Here is a 24,672-nt window from a genome sequence, read left to right on the forward strand (position 1 = left end):
CCGAGAGAGAATCTTTTTTCGGTTTCGGCACCAACAGAATTTTTGTTCCTTTCGGCATGGATTCTCGGTGCCGATGTTTTTCGGTGCCGGTATCTTGTCTTTGTCTCTCGGAGCCGCTTTCTCGGCTCCGAGGTTGCTCCATGGCGGTCCCTCGACCGGAGTCGGGTGTCTTCGCTATGGGCGTGCCCTTTTTCGGCGCCTTCGACGGGTCGCCTGTTTTATGGGTCGAGCCATGGCCTGTTGGCAGTGGCGTCCCCTGGGCTTTCGTTTTGTCGATGGTTTTACTTTTCGACGTCTTAATCACAGTTTGTTGCTGTTGTTCGACGTCGGAGTCTCCGGATTCTGATTCCGGAACCGAGAATGTTTCCTCTTCGTCGTCGAAACGTTGTTTTGTCGGCGTGGACGCCATTTGTAGACGCCTGGCTCTTCGGTCCCGGAGTGTTTTTCTGGACCGGAAGGCTCGACAGGCCTCACAGGTATCCTCCTTGTGCTCGGGGGACAAGCACAAGTTACAGACCAAGTGCTGATCTGTATAAGGATACTTACTGTGACATTTTGGGCAGAAACGGAACGGGGTCCGTTCCATCGGCTTCGATGTTGCACGCGGTCGGGCCGACCAGGCCCCGATGGGGGAATCGAAGCTACCCCAAAGTCTTCCGATGATCGGTGTCGATGTACCTAACTATCCCGATACCGAACGGAACAATACCGACGCTTTCTTCCGAGATTCTGACTAACTTTCCGAACCGAAACACGGAGCGAAAAGGAATACGTCCGAACCCGACAGCGGAAAAAAACAATCTAAGATGGAGTCGACGCCCATGCGCAATGGAGCCGAGGAGGGAGGAGTCCTTCGGTCCTGTGACCAAAAAGACTTCTTCGAAGAAAAACAACTTGTAATACTCCGAGCCCAACACCAGGCAGCGGACTGTGCCAAACATGTGTATCTGCAGCAACATATGCCATCGAACACGTCTTGCATATGGAAGTGGACTGTGAAAGGAAAACAATGCTGCAGTGTAACAGTATATGGTAGGAAGCATCCCAGCACTCCAAAAGTACATCCAACCCCCAACAAATAAACCTGGTTACTGGGTCTCTACACAGAAATGGTGTGCAGAAAATCTAATGAGAGTGGAAGAGAACACAAGAAAGGCTATATGTATACAACGATATTCTGAAGCACTATTATGGTTTTAGGAAAGCTTCTCCTACCTGAAGTCATAGAAGTCTGCAAACTCGAGGGCTGCGTCTCCCTCTGTGAAAAGTTTGCAGTGGCTTTTGTCATTCATGTGAGCCTGGACAGACTCAGTAGAATAAAACGACTTCCCCTTCTCATTGCACCAAAGACAGATTTTCCCAACACCAACTTTCTCCCCTTAAAAACAAGAAGGTATATTAAAAATGTGATGCAATGTGGTTTCTGGGAATCTATAACAGATTTTGTGCACATTTGTTTGGCAAAGAACTTGACCAAAGCCTATAGCGTTCTTCAATAGTAGTGCTAACTGGTTATTGATAAAGATATTTAAAGTCCTTCAAGCAAGAGAAAAACAAAAACATTACTTACCTGTAACTACAGTTCTCCAGTGAGGGAACCTCAGTAGAGTTACAGCCTTAGAATTATTGCCTGGCACCATGGTAAACTTCATAACACCAACATTTATTTTTGATCACAACACTTTTTTCTGTTTTACTTTTATGCTTTGCGTCTTTATAGTAACTATGATAAGACATTCAGCGTTCTTTACGAACTACAAAACAAGCTGAACTTCAACGCTGAATTACATGATTGATGCCACAGAAAGTACGTTTAAAATATCATCAATGGGTACGTAGTATGACATTTTCTGACATCAGTTAAAAGTAAACTCTTGCAAAAGGCCCTTCAGTTTAGAAAATGAGGCTGTTGTGGGGAAGGGAGAAACACGTTTTAAAAGTAGACCCTTCCATCTTAGGAACACTTTAATAAACAAACTCAACAGCTCTGCTGTCAACATCGCACACTCGCACTCCCTCAAGCCATAACAGGAAGTAATGCTGGTCTGATAACAACCCTCGAGGTTATAGTAGGATGTACAATGGGTGTCCCATTACTCACAATCTTGTCTGGCCTTAATAAAGAGTTTAGGTGTTCCCTTGTTAAACTGAGAGTCAAGAACATTTATGTTTCCCCCCCCCCCCCATTCACAACTCAGATTGTAAAGGACTATTTTCCCACAAGCACAAATTCCTTTTTTCACGCATTTCAGTTCTAGTCATCGCACCAATCTGATTAATTCAGGTCTTCATAAATGTGAAACCTGAATGTGTCATCAATAAACCTCATCTTTTGACCAGTATTTTATTTAGGTTCTCCCTCGTTTACACTTCCCAGTTCGACCAGCACATTTTCTGTGGTGAATCCAGTGAAGTTCAGGCCATTGTAGGTAGGAACTCTGCTTTAACAATGAGCACAAACTTTATGTTGATCCACCAAGGAAAGTTTCATTTGGAAAATGGCGTACCACTTATATCAAATTCAGCTAGTGCACTTTCAGAACTCTTAGTAGCACGTGCCTTAATTTAGTTATACTACCACTGATTTCAGGAAGGCACGTGTATCTATCGCACGGGTTTCAGACTGCTGACTCTTCTGGGAACTGGCCTCATCTTGTAGCAAGTTTTTAAACGTGCTTCTACGGCAATCTAAGTGATCAACTTAATGTTCAGGCTTGGTAATGTGGCCTCATTATGTTTCAACCAAGTAAACCCTGGCTGCAATGTGCTTTGTAGTGCCCTTCAAATATGGATCTTGTTTTAACGATTCAACCTCCTCCTTCAAGCATTCCTATTCATTTCTACCACATGCCGAACAGAGTGGTGGTATTCGTAGCATAAAGTTGCTTTTGCTTCTTTCCTTTATCCTGTGCTCTTTCGGTGGCAACATAGTGGCTGTTGTAAACTCTGCTTAATTCCCACCACTCCCCTCACCCCACCACCACCCCCCATCCCCCCACCAACCCCAGAAAGCCTGGGTGGATGATCATCATTAAACAGGGAAAAACAAATCAGAACTCTCAACGCTGTGCACCTCTGCACTTCCAGTGCTGATAAATCCTCCTCCACACTTCTGGTCACAGCTATGGCGAAGGAGCAGGAAACGGCCCAGGTGGCCAGTTCCACTCTGGGCACTCATTCTCATGCAGTGGCCTCATAGCAACACTCAGGATCTCAAGTGAAGTGGGAATCCAGTCACAGGACTCTGGGCCAAATGCCATGGGCACGGCGTCAAAGCAGCTCCACCAGGTATGATAGCTGAAAGTATTAGTGTGAGACACACTCCTGAGTTAGCAGGACACCCCAATGGAGTGCTGCCCTTCTACCTGTCAGGAGTCTATTTTTCTCCCATTTGCAGCCCCAAAATTATAGTTGTATCAGAGCTTCAAATGCTGAGGCAATCGTGGAGAGTGGCTGTTGTTTTCCAACTACTTTTCACTTTTTGACAGAAATACACAAAGTGAGAACCAAACAGGGAAAATATTTAGAACTATGTAGTTAAACAGTGCCCATCTCAAAACCCATTCTATTTTGAGTGGAGCGTCATTTGGAACCAAGAGATCACCTCTTAAGCACCCGTTAGCAGCTATTTTACTTCAGGTTCTTTTTCCAGGAGGAAACTATCATCTCCTGTGGGATAGGAAGGGGTGTTGCTTTTGTATCTGGGGAGCATTGTTCACTTGAGAACTAATAGTTACAGTAATTTTCCTTTCTCCAGGAATGGATCCTCCTGAATTCATCCCTTAGAAGCATATCAAAGCAGTGTCAGAAGAGGAAAAGGTAAACTGAACCGTTCAATTACAAAAAATAAAAAAAAAGTTAGGTATGGATGTCTGCCCCCCTCCCCCACCCCCTCCATAGCATTTGCTCTAGCACCCCAATATAAGCAACGGTAAGCACAAAAGTTATGCACAGACCTACAAGTTGCTGTCCCTGTGCAACCTGAAGGTGGACTCGTCTGTTTTAGCATATTCGAACCAAAGGTGTCCCACGCTCCACCTAGAAGTCGATTGTTTAGTAACTGTTTTACCAGCATTAAACTAGACATACACTACTATAAAATGTCTGACTGCCCACCTCTAACAATAGAACACAACCCTTGCCAGGGAGCACTCAAAGTCACTAAATTAACCTGAACTGAATCCACAGGTAGCTATGGCACAGACCAGACAGCAATATTCAACCTAGGTCCAGTTGCTACTGGTCAGCTGGGCAGCTGCAGGAAAGGCCTCTTGTACCTCGTTCTATCACTGTAGATTCAAAAGGAGGTCAATTTTATGACCTTTGGAATCCACTTCTTTCTGCTGGGTACAATACGGAGCCTAATAGGGAGCTGTTCCACTCCTTCATGGCTCCTCTTGGGTCACAGACAATAGGTCTGTTCGTCTTCTGTTCGTCCTCAGGTCCAGCATTTTCTTTCCTGGGCGGGTGCCTCGAGGCGCCACCTTTACACCTGGCTCTATCTAGTGGGTGGAAACTACTCCTTGACACATCCTAACCAATGGGGTAAAAATTCCAGGGGCCAAACCCTACCTGCTTTGGGCATTTTCTTGCTGGGGAAAGTCTTTGGCTGCATTAAATTAGGGTTCTGAGGGTGTGTTTCATGGTAATCTCAGTTGCCTTTTACATATAACAGTAAAATCCACTTTTGATTTATTGTGGGTGCAGTGGCTGCCTCTGAGACAGAGGCCTGCTAGGACAAAACCAAAATTCTACAACAACCAGCCAGTGGATATACAAGGAGTTGTCTTGGCATACTGTTCCCTTCCTCTGAAGTGTTATATGTAGCTCAGCAGACCTGTCAAGTAGGATTTGAAACTGTGGTAACAAAAGGGGGCAAACAACCCTACTGAGCTCAGTGGAATCATCCCTGCCCAATCAGGTCAACCTGCTAATCACAGTGATCTACGGTGTAGCTCCTGGGAGGAATTTCACACTTACTAAATCCAAGTACAGTCTGGGAGTAGCTGGAGAATACATGTAAATAACACCCCAAGAACTTCAGGCTGAAAAGGCAGAATTATAAAAGCTATTTTTCCTTAATATTTTATTGGCAGGATAAACTGCAGTTTTTACATTGCTAGTCAGGCTATAATGGTAGATCTGAATCCATGTTTGCACTGCCTCTGTAGTGAATGGCATAATCGATGCTGCAGTCCACCAATGGCATTTAACGTCCAGGCCCTGGATACACTTTGTACCCTATACTAAGGGCTTATCTGCAAGTTAAATACTAGAATTAGGAAAATATCAATTTGACCACGTATTAAAGGGATGGATCATAGGCACTTTACTATTGGTTAGCAGGCATAAAGATTCATAGAGTTCTAAAGCCAGCAAAATATATATGGTCCAGCAAAAGGCAAACACTGTGGGTGACTACGCAGAAAAGGAGGCATTCCTACAAATCTTCAGAGAAAATTATGAAGGGTTGGTTAAATGTAATTACTAACGACCAACTGCTTTGTTGTGACACTACAACAGGTTCTAATGCTGTGACATAACAGTTCCACTTGCAAAATCTCCTCCATTTCCTAAAGCATCAGAATTTGTAGATGGACAGCAATACTCTTTCAGAGTATTCATGCAGTCTTGAGGCGAATTCAAATATAGGTATTGAGAACTTCAGGAGCCCAGCAATCAAAGTGAGAAAGCCAAGGCTGTGGTGAATAAATCCTCTTGTCGCATGAGACAACAAACAGCTTCTGCAGGGAAATCTGGCAAGATGCACTTGACATTCACAGATTAGATAACTACATTTATTTATTGGGGACCTTGGCACCCTGAATGTACTCATTATTATTGGAATCACAGGAATGAGTGGAAGAGAAGGCTCACAAGGGGATCGCAAGAGATTACAAACGTAGCAGTCTGCATTGTACAAAAACATTTTGCAGTTTCCTTCGGCACCAAACATCAGTAACAGGCTCTTCACATCAAGTCGACATCTGGATGAAGCTCTTAAAAATGGACTCCTGTGAAATGCATGCTCATGGGTTCTGCCTGCTGGCTGTTATCACTAGGAAGGCGCGGATTTGACAGTCTTGAACCCTAGTGAATCCCCTAGAGTCATAGCTACTGGGTCTCTTCAGACAAGACAATCAGCCTTGTTTCCCTTTTACTTTGAGGAGTAAAACATATTTGTTTATGAACACTAGCAGAAAAGCCTACAGAGAAGATAGGATGGCTCTGAACTCAAATCTTTTTCTGCTACAACACTTCACTGTTCCACTAGATGCCCTAGACTGAACTCCTCAGCCCATCAGAGACATATCCGCGATTACTGTGCCACGATTCTGTGCGGATTGCAAAAGAAACCACTTGTAGGTGTTCTCTAGTTTAATATAACAAAGCAATGATTTCAATTCATGAGAAAACCCAAAAACTTTGTTTACTATAATTGACAAGAAATGTGGGCCCAGTTATATAGGGCACATTTTTGCAATGGTCGCAAGTGCAGTCGAGTATGAGGGAATCAGAAAAAAATGACTATCATTAGCCCCACCAAACAAGGCTCCTTTCTGTCATGCTAGCATGGATCTATCCTAATCTCTAAAATGTTTCTCTGAAACAGGCACTTCTCAAAGACGGAAAGAATATATATTTTTTGGTGTCCAGCATAGCTCCTGCATAATAAATCTAGGGAGAAGGGGTCAAAGAAGACTTCCACCAACTGATGGAAATCTCATACTGTGGTCTGTATACATTGGGTGGCTTGCATCCCCGATAGTTCAGACAGGAACCAGTTGTCAGGACTTAGACACAAATACAACCCATCCAGAGATGAGCTGCAATTGCTGAAAGACACTTAGTTAAAATCTAAGAGCATATTTCAAGCTAAAAGGAGGCCCCTTGAACTTTTAATGGGAATCTCCTACCATTAAACGAAGATAGCTTCAGTGCGCTTTTCAAATAAAATATGGAAAAAGCATCCTACAGGTCGATTGAAACAAGACCAAGAAGTCTCCTTGACTTAGAAAGGGTGCCATCAACTGCATAATCACAAGTTCATGTTTTTTTCTGGAAAGAAAATTTGTTGAAGCACTTTAAGATTCAGAATGGGCTTCTTCACTTCTTCTTTCCTATCTATCACTAAATGGATTATGCTCATATTTCACACTTAGAGGACCTCTTTTTCATCCTTCTGTAGGAGAGAATCAAACCTCCCCATGAAAACATTTGAGAGGGTTCACCTCCAACAAAATTACAAGCTTGCAGAGCTCAGTAATAGTTTAGGTTTATAGTGGGATTGAAATGGCCAGGTCTTTGAGACATTCTCGAACTGGAGTTGATTGTCAGTACTCAATATTCTGATGGGTATTGTATTGTATTGTACTGGACAGAGTAATGGACTCTGCTGGACTGAGTCTTCCTAAATCAACAATTAACCCACTTATTCTACATTAGTCAAAGGAATCACAGGATAAATATTTGGAGGAATCAAGTGGCACCAAGAACTCTATAGATAAACACTAAATCACAATTATCAATAAACTCATCCGGTCACTGCCTCAATAACTGCAACTCTTATCATTGGCAAACAGAGAATGCAATTCACCCCTTTACAAACCAGCTGCCTTGCATGCTACGTATTACCATATTATTTAGTAAGTCCAGAATCTTAACCATAACCTTCTAACTGACCTGAACCCTGAGTTGTTATTCATCACTGAACCTGGCTGGAAGGGGATGCTGTACCAATACAGATATAGAGTTTATCCTGGTGGGTATGTGGCACAATACAGAAGCCGCCCAAGCAGATCTAGCAGTCATCTTAAATAAATAAATGTATAAAACCCATAGAAATGGTAGTCTCAGAATGTGAGTAATAACCTGTTCAATACTCACCTGTACTGTCTTGTCAACTTTCCTCCTCCATCAACCATGCCCACACAAGCCAGCTTTTGCTGATGTTCTCCTTTACTTAGTAGCAGAGATTACTACAGATACCCCAAGCCTATGTACCTTAGGGCATCCAAACAGTTTCTTTAATAAACCAGCAGTTACATATCAAGCATCATCACTGACCTAGAATCACTGAATGTGAAACAACTAGTCACAAGACTTATACATTCAGCAGGCCATACTCTAAACATCTTTCTTTTCATCAGGAAGTACAAATCATAGACAACGGTAACAATCAAACAGTGTGGAGGTATCACCACGTCATACACTTTAACTCAACTTTTTCAGGCTCAATACCTGTAACCAGAAGGTCCTACTACTTGTATAACAACCAGATAATGAAGAAACTTGACCTAAACATATTGTAAACAATTCATCAAAATGGTCTGACATTTCTATACCAACAGACTCTTTGAATAGAAGTTTGCACCTCACAAGACATTTAAAAAAAATCTAACACAGAACCCACAGCAGCAGGTCTATGAGTCAGGCAACCTAACCTGAGGCAGAGAGGTCTTAAACCTACAGTACACTCAAAGAACATAGCTATGAAGTTACGAGGCCTACTAAGAAGTGGATTTAACACCAACAATAGGCTTACAATCCATAATAATGAGCCTGTAAGATCTACCCAGAAAGGAAGGTGGCACTAACCTATGATAAACATAGAACACTGAACTACAGATAAGCACAGAAATCACACTAATTGAGTTAAAGGTCTATACAGAAGTAGATAGGGTGCGCAAAACAGGAAGATCAGAACTCACAGTATTTGATATGTATGACGGGCTCCGCCCATAGGCGGAATTGGTGTTGAATAGAAGTACACGCAGAACAAACAGAAATGGGCCTAAGTAACCAACGGCATGCTCAGAACTCACAATAAAGGGTCTACGCAGAAGCGGCTTGAAGCTAACCGAGAGCACACTTCAAACCTACATTTCGAGGTCTATGGAGACTGCCCAGTAATGGAGTACTGGGTGGAATGTCCCACATGGGAAAATGTAGACTACAGTTTGTTTCCTTGCATGAAGTTGCAGGAAGACTGGGATAGGCAGTGTTCGATAACAAATGCCTTAAAAGGCCCAAGCAGAGACTTCAAGAAGATGTCATGTATGGGGCGGGGGGGGGGAAAGAAAGAGAGAAAGAAAAAGAGAAAAAGAAAAAGAGAGCGAAAGAAAGAAAGAGAGAAAGAAAGAGACAGAGAGAAAGAGAAAGAGACCGAGAGAAAGAGAAAGAGAAAGAGAGAGAGAAAGAGAAAGAGAGAGAGAGAATGAGATAGAAAATGAGAAAGAGATAGCAAAAAAAGAACAGCTCAACTGGTCTAGGTAAGAGTTCTCCAAAAACGGCCTCTAAAACAAGTTGCACCGCAAGCACTAAATCAGGTTAATTCCTAGCAATGCCGGTTTATGCTATTAAAAACTTACTTAATATAATAGGTATAAAAATAAGCTTTCACTTCTTTTAAATCCGTTTTCTAAGGGAGAACATTCAGTTGGTAACTGGGTTAAGTGGGGTTTGATGATGCCTTGCTGGCAAACTGGACAGTTTTCTAGAAGGGTTATAGCATAGGCACTAGCTCGTCTGCCAACCTACCACTCCAAATTTTACTCCTCTTCAAAGTCTCATTACTGCTTAGGGTCTGAAGTGTCTGTGCCAAAGGGCAATGCTCACTTTTTGGGACCTTCAGGATTTGTGCTTGCGATTGTCAGGAAGATCTGGCTTTGAAGAGTCTGGTTTAACAGTTGAGCTTTCTAGACATGTTTTACTTCTAGGAGGTGTTGTATTTGTATTTAGGGTGCAGGTGTAGTATTCTCTGGTGTGGTATTCTCTGGTTAACTGGTCAGTATTATATACTCATACTTTTCGGTGCTCTAGTGATGTCTGAATTTAGAGGCTTTGAGGTACTTAAAAGGGCATCTTACTGAAATGTAATTGTTCTTCAACTTCTCAGTATCAGTCTATAAGTGATCACCTGGGTTTGGTGTATGGACTGAGTGCGGTCAACATTTGTTTGCAAAAGTACAGTATTTTCTGACAACAGCACATGCAGGGTTTTTCAAAATTGAAGATGCAGAGTCAGCTTTGTTGCTTGTAGAGATATAATAGAAATATTGGTATTTTGCATCATGGGTCCCTGAACCCTGAAGCTGGCCCAAGAGAAGATCTTGGTACTCCATTTTTCTGTCAGGTCATTTGCATGTCTACCTTTGATGTTGACGCGGTCAGTCTTTATATTTCAAAGAACCTGCAGAGGTGTCAAGTCTTCCAGATTATAACATCAGTAAGAACAGCTACTGAAAAATCAGTGTGGGACAAGCATTTTGAGATCTATATTTCAAGGTCACCTAATGATAATAACAAACAGTGTAGTCTGAATTGATGTGTGCATGACATATTTGTTTATATTTGTTTATAACACTGTGTCCAAGACTGGCATATTGATCCATGTAAGAAATTCTCTATAACATATAAGATCAGTGATCAAAATATAAAAGACCCAAACAGCCTTTACACAGGAGAGATCTTTCACCCCATCTTATCGCACTAGATACTACCAGGCGATCTGGACAGAGACTGACAGACTGTCGTACTGTTGCAGCATGCTGTCTTATGTGGACAGCTGATACCAGCCATGTCAGAGATGACAGGAGAGGAGCTGAACCAAGCTAATGTTGGTCTTCCTTTTGAGGGAACACTCTCCAAGCTACTGAGAACTACAGCTTCTTGCTGTACGCCAAAATGTACTGTGCAGAGTCCTCCTAAGAAACTGTAGATGCAAGTTGTTACTCAATTTTCTCATTGTACAGCACATAGAAGTAGGGTTTAGAATGTTAGATAGCCAGATGATATTTCCTCTACTGGTAGAAATGTTTATATTATTTTCATGGGTAGCAGCATGCTTTTTACTAATATTGTGTGAAGGTATTGTACCTGTGCTAAACAGGATATGACTGTTGAACTAAACACCTAAGCATAAAGTGTCTTTCTCTTGGTGCAGTACTTGTGTGTCAAAATACGAAGAACAAATAGGGGGTTTAAATTACCAATGCATCCCTGACCCCTTTGTAAGGGACTATTAGTTACCCAGAAGGCACAAACACCACATCAACTATGTACTGTGTAGGACGACTACTTTAACATTCAAGCCTCAGTGCAATTAACCAAGTTCAGGCATCAGTGGGTATGAAAGCAAACCTTGTAGAAAGTAAGCCAGAGTCTTAATTTAAGCAACAGTGCCAGAGCTGGCATTCTGGCAAACAATATTGAGTTTTTATTCAGCAGACAAGTTTATGATTGATACAAGTTTCTTTCTGTGTCTGCTCTTCAAATGGCTGCAAACGGTAAGGCCTACTGGAGCTTGATTTTATTGGAGTGGTGATCTGTATTGGAGGGACTGATGCAATTTATGCCAAGACAACCCTCCCTGTTTTAGGATTCCTACAGACATGGCCTTCTAGGGTATCCTTAATGGAGCCCTATGCCACCTTCTGTGAAGGTGCTGGGATGCAGCAGATACCGCGCTCTCCTATACGTGGACCCAATGCTTCTGTGAGTCTGAAGTGTGCAAGCTGAAATGTGCCATATTATCCACAGATGCTGAAAAAAAACATTCGACTATTGTATGGGCATACCTCCCATCAGATACTACTCTTACTAGGGCTTGGCCCCCAGTTCTGCAAATGGGCGTCTATGAAGCACTCACAGTGGTGGTGAAGATTAACCGGGTGATGTTGGCCCTGTTCCCCTAGGCACGCAGCATTAGGTAGGGTCACCCCTTCTTTCCGCCCTCTGCAAGGAACCTCTGGCACGGTGGATTATGGCAAGTGCTGATATAACAGGATCCCCTTTTGTGATGGGACAACAGGGAAACAAATCTCACTCTATGCAGATAATATTCTATAACACCTTTATGACCTAAACCAAGCCATTCCAACAGCTCTGTCAATATACCAGTCCTTTGAAAAATATTTATCATAGAGGACAAACTGTGGGGAAATGTATGCTGGATGCCCTTGGCACATAGGGTAATTTAGGTGACTGCTACTGTGGCCAACAGGTCAAGAGGGATTGGCTGCAATATCTTGGGAATGAAATAACCTTAGAAATGTACAGTTCTTGGACAGAAACCTTGAGGGGGTCATACGAGAATACTAGAAATACACAGAACGATGAAAACAGTGGCCACTAGCCCAGAAGGGGAGAGCAGCAATTTTTAAAATGATAACACTTTCCAAGCTGCTATACATCCTACAAAACACACTGCTCACTAACCCTCCCCCAAGTCATACTTCAATAGAATAGATAAAATCAAGAACAGCCCCCCCTAACAGATGGACGCACACCCAAATAGCCTTTCTTTCCCTGCACTGGTCAGTCTACAATGGTGGTATCGGGTTACTAGATATTAAGGAATAATGGCGGGTGAAGCAGGTATGGAACATTGTCAAATGGGGATTCACCTCAAGACCTGATCCTGCTAGAAGACTGGAATGAGTGGACAGGAAGAGCACATATGCATGCATTATTTATATAGCAAAAAGAGCAAGCATCAATTTGTTACACACCACCCAGGCAATGTTAGATGTATGGGACAAGGCTATTAGGCACTTGGGTTGGCAGGGAAAGGTGACCAAGCAAACACTGCTATGGAAAAGCCACATTAAAAAAAGGTTGGTAAATTGACTGGATTTCGCAAATTGAATACCATAGGCATCTACTCTATAGGAGACATAATGGATGTCGGTGGGGTGAAATCCTTCAGCAAGAATAGGACCCGAGACCTATGCAGAAATATAAGCAAGCAGAGAAAATAAACTTGAAGACAGCTCCCAATAGCAGCCTTTTAGAGGCTAGAATACTTAGACAAGAGATGATTGGTAAAGTGGTCTCATAAACCTATCAAACCATAGTAAATAACAGATGTGATATGGGTGACCCAGGAGAGAAAAGTAGGCCCAATGGAGCATGTGGTCTGGGAGAATTCCTTAAAGCATCCTACAGAAGTAGATATTAAGTCCCAACTCAGATTATTACAGATGAAGATTGTACAACGGACCTACTAAAATTGAAGACCAAATGGGCAGGGCACCGAACCCACAATGTTTGCTATGTTTATGGGCCAGGGTACTTTTATACACTCACTGTGGGATTACCCAGTTATTGCCAGGTACTGGCCACCATGATTGTAGACATGGAAGCCATAGTTAATGTGGTCATCCCTATAACCTTGCAATTTATCCTATTGGGATTCCCATGGGATGTATACCTCACGCGAGCTCATCTTCTGTAATTTAGGATTCATGCTAGTGAAGAGGGACATTGCTATGCTGTGGTGCGGTGTAGGCCACAATTACCAACTGAACAATAATGTCTTATAGGCAAGGACATTTGTATGGAGTCAGAAAGAGTGGTCTATACCAGTAGAGGAAGCCCACAAATATTTGACATAGCATAGGGCAGATGGAGAGAGCATTACAGTCTAGGATGAGAGGGGCGAGAAACACCATCTTAAAAACTTTACTTCTGCTATGTCATTATATGAGGCCTGGTCCCTGCATCCAGCTGGACCCAGGAGGGGTGGAACTAGATGGTTGACATGGATGGGATCGACAGTCGAGATGTACTATTCCATTACAGATATATTGCACTGGAGGGGTGTGTACTATGATGAATGTGATGCACAGGGGTCATGGGTTATCTTAATATGGATGTTGATTGTTTTATATTGTATAATCATAATAAAAACATTTTTTTTTTTAAATATATGCTTATCTCTACAAGACGACTTTTAGTAGAAGTGCAAACCTCGAGTTACATGATTTCTGTGACATACAAACCCTGCAGACATTGGGAGAAAATCAAACAAAAAGGGAGGCATACTGATACAACTTGCTCTATTCAGCATCTGGAAAAAAAAAAAAAAAAAGGAATGTATGAATAGTACATCAGGTCTCGTCAGAGAGGTCTGTGTACATGTCTATATATTGTGTCAAAAACACATGTTCTTCCAGCTTTTCTCAGCTGAAGGTCTGTTCTGAATGTTACTAATCTGAAAACTAAATTACATGTGAAGCAAAGTGGAGCAGCATCTTAATGTCAAATAGTAGACTTATTACCAACGCTCCCTTGATAAAAATCCAACTTTGCCAAAAAGGCTTTTCAAGAAATGAAACAAAAAAAAAAACTACTCAATGGTATCTATTTTAGATTCATACTGCAAAAAGGAATATTTAAAAATGTATTTTTGTTGCGTAAGCATTTGTCAGAAGCCTTGCAATGAAAATGAAACAAACCAATTGGATTTATAAAAGCGCTTATCTGCCAACCAGGCATCCTGGCGCTAGATGCAAGAGAAGCCCCCTAAAAAAGACAATCAATGACTAAATGCCAAAGTCTTCAGTTGTTTCCTAAACTGGTTTTCATTAGGAATTCGCAAAATGAAGAGAGATCCCACCAAGTCTTAGTAGCCTGTTAAGTAAAAGAATAGCTACCCTGAGTTTTGAGGCAGAACGTCGGGGGCTTCAAGAGTAAGGCTTCTTCTGATCTAAGAGAGTGGGACTGCAGATAAAGGCAAAGCCACTACATAAATACTTGTGGGAAGGGGGTGGGGGCAGTCAAGATGGTGCCTGGGAAGGGCGCTGGAACCTCCAAGGGTGACTGCCGCACCTGGTGCAGCGAAGTCAACGCGGAATTGGAGGCCGAGGGTGGGCCTGCCTTGTGGCGATCCCGACCAGTGCGGGGGCAGCCGTGCGTGTGCGGCCACATCACGCGGCCGCTGACAGGTTGCTGCCGAACTCACTGCGGAGTGTTTGTGCCCACCACACGAGCTTAATATCACCAGCAGTGCGGGCGGAACCAATGCGATGCCGTGCGACTGCGGTGGGGCCGTGGCCACACTGCGCACCAGCTGTTCTCCCCCCCCAACTGATGGAGATGCGAACCGGAGGGGTACCAACTCACAAATCGTATGTTTGACTTTTATGGAGCTTTGGTGTGGCAGTGAGGAACCCTGAAGCGCCTCATGGTGGCAACTGAAGGACCTCTAAGCAGCATCCGGTGACTCTAAATGGCGGTTCTCACACGCAGATAGCTGTGAGACCCCTCTGCACGTACAACAGGGAGGATCCTCAACAAACAACCGTCCACTGGCGGTGACCCCCCCACCCCTGCCTCCCCCCAACCGGTAACGAGGAGGAGGGATCCTCTGGCTGGCCCTTTGCCTGCCTGGAAAGTTCAAACTGCACCTCCATACGGATTGCTTCTAGTATAGGGAGGACACCCAGCATTGGGCCTCAGCCTACAGTGGAGACGCGAGTCGCACCACTAAAGTGGGGGCCTGGGCAAGACTGTGGTGACATACCTCCCTCATGGCCTCCTGCAGCCCTATCTGTGCTCTTGGCCACTGTCTAGAGCAATTATTTGTGAATATCTGCGTGCTTGGCATTGTGCTGGTGTGTTGCACTCCTGTGAGAGAAGGTGCTCCTCTGGTGACGGATGGCCCTCATCCTTCTCGTTTGCGCTGAAATGATGGGTAAGGTTAAAGGCACCAAAAATGTTGGGCAAGACCCAGATCAAACCCTGAGAGATGGTGGTGCGCTGAAGGCCCTCACTCAACTTGACACAATGCTTACATTGCACTCTGCTCAGTTTGATAAAGCCCTACAAGCTATTCTAGACACGAAAACTTCGCTGGAAGCTAGGATCGACGCAATAGCCGTAGAGGTTAATCTACTCAGGGTGGATCATTGTAACTTGACAGAGTGGAAGGAGCGGAGTCCTTGCTTGCCACCCTTCGCCCTACGGTACAGGGACCTCAGGTCCAAATGACGCAGGTGAATCTGGAGATGACTGCTCTTCACAAGCGGGCGGAGGATGTAGAGTGGAGGTCTCGCCGCAACATTAGACTGGTGGGATTTCCTGAGCGACTGGAAGGCCCCAGTGTGGAACTCTTTGTGGAACAATGGCTGATTGACACCGTTCTAGGTGGCAACCCCTCGAAGTTCTTTTCGGTCGAATGGGTCCTCAGAGTACCCGGCAGACCCCCTCACCCATGTGCACCTCCATGACCTATAATGGCCCGCCTCCTTACTTTTAGAGACCATTATTTAATTCTGCAACTCTCCCGCTCCAATGGACTGTGGTGACACAATGCCAAGATCTCAGCCTATTCGGACTTTACCTATGAGGTGCAGAAACAGCATAACTCCAACGTTAAAGTGAAACAATGTTTGAGAGAACTGAATTACCGACCCGTGAACCTGGTTGCATGCCAAAGGGCTAATGCACTCCTCACAGGAGTTCTGAGAAGATACCACCTGGCTGCCCCCCTCCTCCCCACCCCAGATAAAGAGCGCAAACGAAAATCCAGCAGAGCGAGACCATCGAAAGGCCAGGCACCCAGGGAACGAGAAGGGGCAACAAAGGAAACAGCACAACTGTCTAATAACCCCTTTTTTGCACTGGCAGACAATCCTCCAATTACCTCGGATACAGATGCAGGAACTCCATCGCCCACCCAGAACTCACTTGAAGAGGAAGGCCTGGCACTAACCCCATGCATGGCAGATGACCTCTGATATTACCGACACTCTATTATTGTCCTCATGCACCAACGAATCTGATGCGGGTAGGCGGTGCCCGCAGAAACATTGACTTGTATCCTTCTAGTTTGCTGCTTCACCAGGTCCCGGGCTTTGCCTTGTTCTATCCCCCCCAGGGCCTACAACGCTGACATGCGGCTTATATACAGCTTCATTGTACAACTGTTTGAATGTTTGGGGAGTTTTGGCATGATACCTGTTGTGGGTCAGGCCTGGGATATGGGTGTTGTTTCTCTTGGTCTTACAGTTTTAAAGTGCCTGGTGGACAGGGAGGATGCGGATTGGGTGGAGGATTTGGGGGAGGGAGCGGGTATGGAGTTGAACATTATCTGTTGACTTAATGGCTGTAGAATACGCTATGTTAACTTGGAACATCCGGGGTATGGGCAATCCTACTAGGCGGTACAGGGTGTATTCCTATCTCAGGTGGCGACGGATACATTTTGCCCATCTACAAGAGACACATTTGACACAAGGGGAATCGCTTAAGCTTAGCAGTCACTGGAGGGGCCAAATATATGGTACTGGATACATACGCCAGGGTTGCCTTAATTTGGGTGGCGCCGGAAGTGCCCTTTGTTAAAACCAGGGCGCACACAGACCGGGAAGGGAGATCCGTTCTATTAGAGGGCCAACTAAACGGGCGCTCTATTACGGTGGCATCGATATATGGCCCCAACACTGCACAAGGGACTTTCCTAAACGAACTGACCCCAACTTTATTACATGATCCAGGGGCTCCTAGTCTTTTTTGAGGGGGAGTAGTTGCTTTAATTGTGTACAAAAACACCACACTAGATCGCTCGACCCCTCCTCTTCTGAACACTCCTGGCCTACAAGTTACTAAACGTTTCCAACAGTGACCTTATATAGTGACCAATAGTCACCTATTGGGAAAAAAGTATTGGGAGAGAAAATTAACTTGTAACAGCTCAATAGATTTTCGCATGAGCAAATCTACACATGCATATTTGCTTGTGATAAATGCAGTTCACAAATAATTTCTAGGAGTAGGACTTCCTTGCCTACTTCTGTAAATTCAGGTGAATTAATAAAAACTGTAAACCTGCACTAATGCAAGGACATGTACCATGGGTGCACTTTTGTGACTTTAAGAATTAGGCCTAATTGGGTCTGGCGTTAACCAAGACATTTTGGTTTTAAAATGCTGGCTTTCACTATCTATCTATAGACTTACTTCACTGAATGACAGCATTCTGCTTTTTGATAAGGAAGATATCGGCATACAAAGTAGTTTTATTCAATGCCAAGAACGTTGTGGCAATGTCTGCTTTTTGAGAGCAAAAACATTTTTATTTTGGTCAATGTTTGTCATAATGGTGAGGGACTAACAAGTCCCACAACTATAAAGTTGTGGAAAAACCTTGTCAAAAGAAGATATGCATTGACAAAAGCAAAATGTTAAGCACCAAATCAGACCTTTTGACTTTGCCAATGCTTGTTTAGTTTCAAGTTTTCCATAATCCTATTGAAACGTGTTACCCCGATTTTCCATTATGAATATTTTTGGGAAATACTAGCATGAATTAACACATTTTACTAAATGATGCTTCAAAAAAATGATACCTAAAATTTCACAGTAGTTTAGCAAAAAATATTTCTAGTTGCATATTTTTGTGAACAATTTATTTTGAAAGCAATTGTAAATCTTGCTTTCAAAATTCTGCAGATATTTGTATCTGATCAGAGTGAATTATGGGAGCACTGTACTTAGCCTCATATTGTTAAACTTTGCAAACGTGTAAATTTTTTCCATACTTGAACCACTGTCAGTAGTGCAGTCCCAGGCTTACAAGATTTCTGTAGAACGCTCACCCTAATAAGAAAGGCTTCGCATTGATGAACCATACATACAAGTTTAAGCAGCATTAACATAGACAAAAAATTGGCCTTAAATGCAAACAATGCCCTTCCCTGTTCCATTACGTGGTACAGTAAATTGGCAGCAAAAGGAGTTGTGCTGCAGGAGGTTGGGCCTACTTGTCCCAAGGCCAAAATACACATGAAACCTGTTGTCCTTGACCCTAAACAATCTGTCCCCATCCCTCTTTACATACATGTACAAGCCTGGGCAGGGGAATCCAGAAGGAGCAGAAAGTGGAAGATAACCAGATGAGAGTACAAACACAAAACTGGCCATCACAAATAATTGTTAATAAATTAGTAGGGCCTCCCGCTTCTTCTATCCCAGATCTTCCCCCGCACATTAAAACATCTTACCCCATGGCAAGCAAGAGGACGTTTGATTATTTTAGGTTTCAGTTTTACATTTGGGCCATGAGAGCTTGTCTAACTCTCAAAAGCGCCCCACTCAGAATGGTAAGGGCTGCACTTTTTGGACTTTGGGACGCTGGCATCTAGAAACCTAGACACATCTGAAAAGTAACATGTGGGTGAGTCTAGGGTGGTGAGCTTCACATGCACCCCGCACTATTTGGTTTTTACCCACAATGCCCTGCAAACTTTGTTTGAAATCACACATTTTCCCCACATTTGTGTGCTTGAACTTTCCGGAATCTGCAGGAATCCACAAAATTCCTACCACCCAGCATTCTCACATCTATACTGATAAAAACACTGCCCCACTTGTCAGCCTAAAATCATTTTTTTTCCCGAACTGCCCTTTAGGACCAGTTTTGGTTCCCCCTCATTTTCAACATGTTTTTGGCTTTTCCCTGTCACAGGCACTTGGCCCACCTAACATTTGTACCGGTGCAGTGATCCCACACATAAATATGGGTAAAATGTGATATTTGTTTTTTTGAGCTAAATTTGAGGTTTGCTGAGGATTCTGGGTAAGAAAACACTGGGGGATCCACGCAAGTCACACCTCCCTGGACTCCCTTGGGTGTCTAGTTTTCTGAAATGTCTGGGTTTGGTAAGTTTTCCTAGATGGCTGCTGAGTCCAGGACAAGAAACGCAGGTTCCACCCCCACCCCCAAACAAAAACAGGTAGTTTTGTACTTGATCATACTCATGTGTCCACATAGCGTTTTAGGGCATTTCCTGTTGCAGGCACTAGGTCTACCCACACAAGTGAGGTACCATTTTTATCGGGAGACTTGGGGGAAACACAGAATAGCAGAACAAGTGTTATTGCCCCTGGTCTTCCTCTACATTTCTTCCTTCCAAATGTAAAACAGTGTGTAAAAAAGGCATCTATTTGAGAAATGCCCTGTAATTCACATGCTAATATGGGCACCCCTGCATTCAGAGATGTGCAAATAACCATTGCTTATCAACACCTTATCTTGTGCCCATTTTGGAAATACAAAGGTTTCCTGGATACCTTTTTTTCACTCTTTATATTTCACCAAATGAATTGCTGTATACCCAGTATTCAATGGAAACGCATTGCAAAGTGCAGCTCCTTTATTGGCTCTGGGTACCTACAGTTCTTGATGAACCTACAAGTCTTATATATCCCCGCTACCAGAAGAATCCAGCAGACGTAACAGTATAATGCTTTCGAAAATCTGACCTCCAGGGGAACACACAAACTCTGTACCTCTAGAATCCCTAGGATGTTGGGGGAAAAAGGGACACAAATTTGGCGTGGGTAGGTTATGCGGACAAAAGTTATGAGGGCCTAAGCGCGAACTGCCCCAAATAGCCAAAAAAAGGCCTAGCACCTGAGGGGGAAAAGGCCTGGCAGCAAAGGGGTTAAGCAACCTGTCAACACACTGTGGAATTCTCTTGCCGTTTACACAGTGCCAGTGGCTTTCTAAGATTAAGATAACAATTAGCATACTTGCAAATATTTTCATTTCCCATTCGTAAACCATAAGAAGTGTTTGAATTATAGAAAGAGGTAGGTGCCTCAAACCCTTGTGTCGTAATCACCAGACCTCCTCCTAGTCGGCAGTGACCCAATTTTCGTACAGGTGATGTTATCAGAATCACATTAACTGATCTGCTAAACTCCACTATTGCTCCATAAGTTTCACCTACCGAGTCCTGGCAGAGGCTCCTGGTAGGGTCTCTTAATGAAAGATGGGCGGGAATTACTGACTCAGTAGTACCGCTTCATGACTCAACTGAAAACAAGCACTCACAAATACAATAGGTCTGGTGTGAGTGGCAGCCTTTTTGCTTCGCCAATGTTAGTTCTGTTACTTTTTTTAGTAAAACTTTATTTTGAGGAGCTGAAAACCCTGTGCCAAAAAAACAAAGTATTTGCAATACAATGGGTCTTGCGTTTGCTCGAGTTAGAGCTATTAGCGTTTAAACTCCTAACCGGACTTTTCTTGCCACATACACTGAAAAGTAAAACAGTTTCACGTAAGCGAGCAGATGGTCGCCATGAGCGCGAAGCAGACACACAAAGGGAAACAGAAGTTCGCTCGCAGTGAAATGTATGAGCAAAAGTGGAATTATCCATGCAACCGGCCAAAGTGCAATTATCCATGTCCAGGGTCAAGGTCATGCAAAGCGCTCGATTACTGCCCAGCCAGACCACGCTGCCTACGAAATAAAAAAAAAATGTAGTCCAGAAACCAAACGGAAAACATGGAGCCTCGTATGTTTCCAGTAGTTGGCCAGTGCGCTTAAGGATGGTAAACACCAGAAAAGGCATGACCTGTGCATGCTTTTCACAAATGAAATCAAGCGATTTTTAAAAGGCAAGCCCACGAACTAACCAAACTAATGGGCGTGGCAGAGGCGTGGTTAAAAGCCCATAGAGAGATTACACCAGGGACAGAGCTTTCGTGCTCGAACCTAAACAAAAAAAACAAAAAAACCTGTACTGCAATAAAGCACAAATATTCTTGGCAATTCTGTGTGGATGTACTTTGTGTGAAAAAGAAAAATCCCAAAGCTCGCAGTGAAGTTAGCCAACGGCTTAAGTGAGCTAACCCACTGTCCTGTGTTATATGCTGTAGTGGGCAGAGGGAAAAACTTAAATGACCACAGACCTATGGAAATGAAAGCCCCTCCAAGTATATTAAATTTATAATTCTAGAAAAACCAGAAGGTCTTGGGTAATGGTAGACTACAAATGCTTCATTAATGTTGATTAAGATTTATGATCTTACATGCTGTACCATATCAATTCACAAACAAAATATCGCTGCAGTTAAAGTATATACTCGTTCAGATATATCATTAAAGATTATCTGCGTTTTCTTGTGAAAAATAAACTTTTTCAACAGTCTCAAACCCTTAGTAGTCAAAAGGCTAACGATTTACTCAGATTAAACAGTAGGAAGAATAACATAATGAGAACTCAAAAAATCCACCTCCAAAATCTATCTGTGTGTCAACAATCTATCTTGGACAGATATCTAACACAAAATGTACATACCCAAATATGCTATCAGTCCCCTGAGATCTTGGAGAAACTCTATATCTGGGATAAAGAAACTGTGCACTTTTGTCATGTGGGCCACATTTTTCATGAGGGAATGTGAATGATGGGAGCAGAACAAACAGTCTGTGACTGGCAGTGAGCCCTCAAGAGCAGGTGGCGCCATAACTGCTGCACCCTGTTCAGATACAATTGTTGCTGGGTCCATCTCCTCATCATCAAGTCCATCATCATCATCATCGTCATCATCCTCCTCCAAATCTTCCCAGCCTTCAAATAGAAAAGAAAATCAGAGTAAATAAATCAAAAAAGTCTTCCCAGCCTTCAAATAGAGAATAAAAGCAGAATACATTAATACTTTTTTCAATTGTTTCTATAGTACTTTACATTTTACTTTATAAGTTGATTTGATTAGATCTCAAACAAAGAAATTGTGTACAGCTCATAGAACTGCTTCGCCTTTAACACTTTTCAAAACGTAATGGACCACGCACACTCCGACCCAGAATTCTTCTTACCTCTGCGGTATCTTTTTGCAATCTATAATCAGTGTACATTTAATCAGAGCTTTCAACAATTACTTATCCACAAGATTACTGCAGCTGATTCTTTTGCTATCTCCGTTATTTTTCCTTGACACAGAACGAACAAGAGAGTTATATACAACAATCTGCTTTATTCCGTCATCCTTCTGCTCAATTTCTTTAGTACGAATGGTGATGTAGTTTCCATAACAAGCTTATACTTGCAAATCTTGAAAGATATCTGTAACAACACGCCCAGATTTGTGAATCATAAGATATGTCTACATGCTACATAAATGGTGATAATGCAATGCCACTTTTAGGGCACAATTTGCAAGGGAGGGGGGGGTGCCGACCAACACTCTGAACAGCTATCACCAGCAGAATCAGAATTATTACGCTCTGTGTCTGTTGTTGTAACCCTAACCTGCTCTGGTATCCTAGTAGGGTAGAAATATAGGGGATTTCCACGAGCAACTGCTGATAGCATGAGATGCTGCACTAAGATCAGAGCAGAGGACCTCTGATCACATCACTTATGCATCACTGATTGTCACCATTCTGGAAATGGCGGTGAAAAGGAGACTTAAAATACAAAGTATCAATTTTCAGTGCAAAGTGGAGACTATGACATCTTTGAGAAAGATATGGTCCATCATCATGGTATTAGTAAGGCTAGCAAACATCAACGTAGAAAATGTTTTAGGACTGCATGATGCACCAAGGGATTTGATGAGTATTTCACACACATCTTCCTGCCTCTTCTTGAAGACTGTGCAGTTCTTTCTTTGTGATGCTAGTAGATTGTTTTCACATAATTAGCCCCTTGATGGTTTGCAGTTATACCAGATAAAATACACTGTTGTCATTACAACACTATAAAATGCTGAAGGACTTTGTGTAGAAATAGATATATTTTATACTGAATCAGAGGACATGACTATCCACAGCTTCAAATGAGTTAAAGAGACTTGAGCTATGCCAGATACTGAGCAAAAAAACAGTGCAGAAGCCTTTGGTAAAGAAGGTCCTATACAATGTCTGTCTCCTTAAACAACAAGAAGCCATATTTCTTGCTTGGGTCAAATAACTAATGACAGCCAGAATCTCAGTATGTAAAATGCAGCAATTGTTTTTGAGAGACCACTTTCACAGGATATAAACATCTACATGTCTTATTGCAATCCACTTGGCTCATCAGTTAGAGGGACTTTTCATGAAAACAGCAGTGATAGAGAACGAGTGTTAAAGTTTAGTATTTCAGTCTCATTCACAGTACCTTCATTATCGTTCCCTCCACTGGAACTAATCTTCAAACAACAGAAAACATCAGAGGCTTGATGATCTTATAGTCTGAACAATGTAAGTAACTAAAGTTGTACCTAAAAGCCATGTCCAAGGAGCTAGGAAGCATAAGTAGGAGATCAAAAAATTAGAACGTTGGAATTCAGTTCCAATACAGGAATAATATATCTGGGTACAAACCTCTCCAGCTTCTTTCAGTACCACATCTCAAAATAGTTTTCCTTAAAGTATCCTAATGAATAATAAAAGTTACTCAACTTCCAGGAACATCAGTTTTAGATACAACCAAAGTGCTCACTTGCAAAATTCTCTCCCGGCCAGATTAACTGCACTAACGTTTTGCCTGAGGGAGACTACTTCAACCAGGATCAAAGTGTAGTTGGAGGAATGTAAAAGGAAAGTCAACAATTCCACAAGTTCACCTATGCCATTCTTGTGATTCAGAGAAGAGATACTTCTACCTTAGATACTGTGATAATTCTGAATAATGTTAGATTGCAAATGTGTTTCTGATGGGCCACTTAGTAGAGTTTTAGGATATTAATAACGACACAAATGTGACAGGAGCAAGCTGTAAAGGGTCTGCCTTAATTCATGTGTGAGGGTATCCAGTCTCTCACTTGGTAAGCTTGCAGCAGGCAGCATCAATTAGAGAGAAAATCTAGAAAGAGTATTCATATATCCGGACTCTGATAAGGTTGTGAATCCCCCAAAAAAACAATGGCATATGAATGTTTTCAAAATAAATGTCCATTTAAGTTGTAGAACCAGTCTAATTCGGTTGTACCATTGTAGTGTTTTGAAAATTCAGAGATATCAGTCTCGGAACAGAAAGGGCATCCTTCTTGAAGAGAAAAGTTTTTATTATTGCTATCTGAACTTGAAGTACTGAACTGTTTAGCCATTTAGCAGAACTATGACAACAGAGTCCATAATCGGTAACACCAACGCTGGTATGATCGTGTCT

The 24,672-nt window shown here is 42.7% G+C and overlaps 1 protein-coding gene across 1 annotated transcript in view; it reads right to left on the reverse strand.

The window, feature by feature from the left end:
- The window catches only part of ZNF622 (zinc finger protein 622), a 99,803-nt gene that overhangs the window by 41,157 nt on the left and 33,974 nt on the right, over positions 1-24,672 (reverse strand). The window contains exons 3-4 of the mRNA XM_069219776.1: positions 21,874-22,146; positions 1,216-1,378 (exon numbers count right to left, since the gene is read on the reverse strand). Of these exons, the coding sequence (XP_069075877.1) occupies positions 1,216-1,378; positions 21,874-22,146 (436 nt within the window). The remainder of the gene's footprint in view (positions 1-1,215; positions 1,379-21,873; positions 22,147-24,672) is intronic.

This window comes from Pleurodeles waltl, chromosome 2_2 (assembly GCF_031143425.1).
Source record: "Pleurodeles waltl isolate 20211129_DDA chromosome 2_2, aPleWal1.hap1.20221129, whole genome shotgun sequence".
NCBI classification, from domain to species: domain Eukaryota; kingdom Metazoa; phylum Chordata; class Amphibia; order Caudata; family Salamandridae; genus Pleurodeles; species Pleurodeles waltl.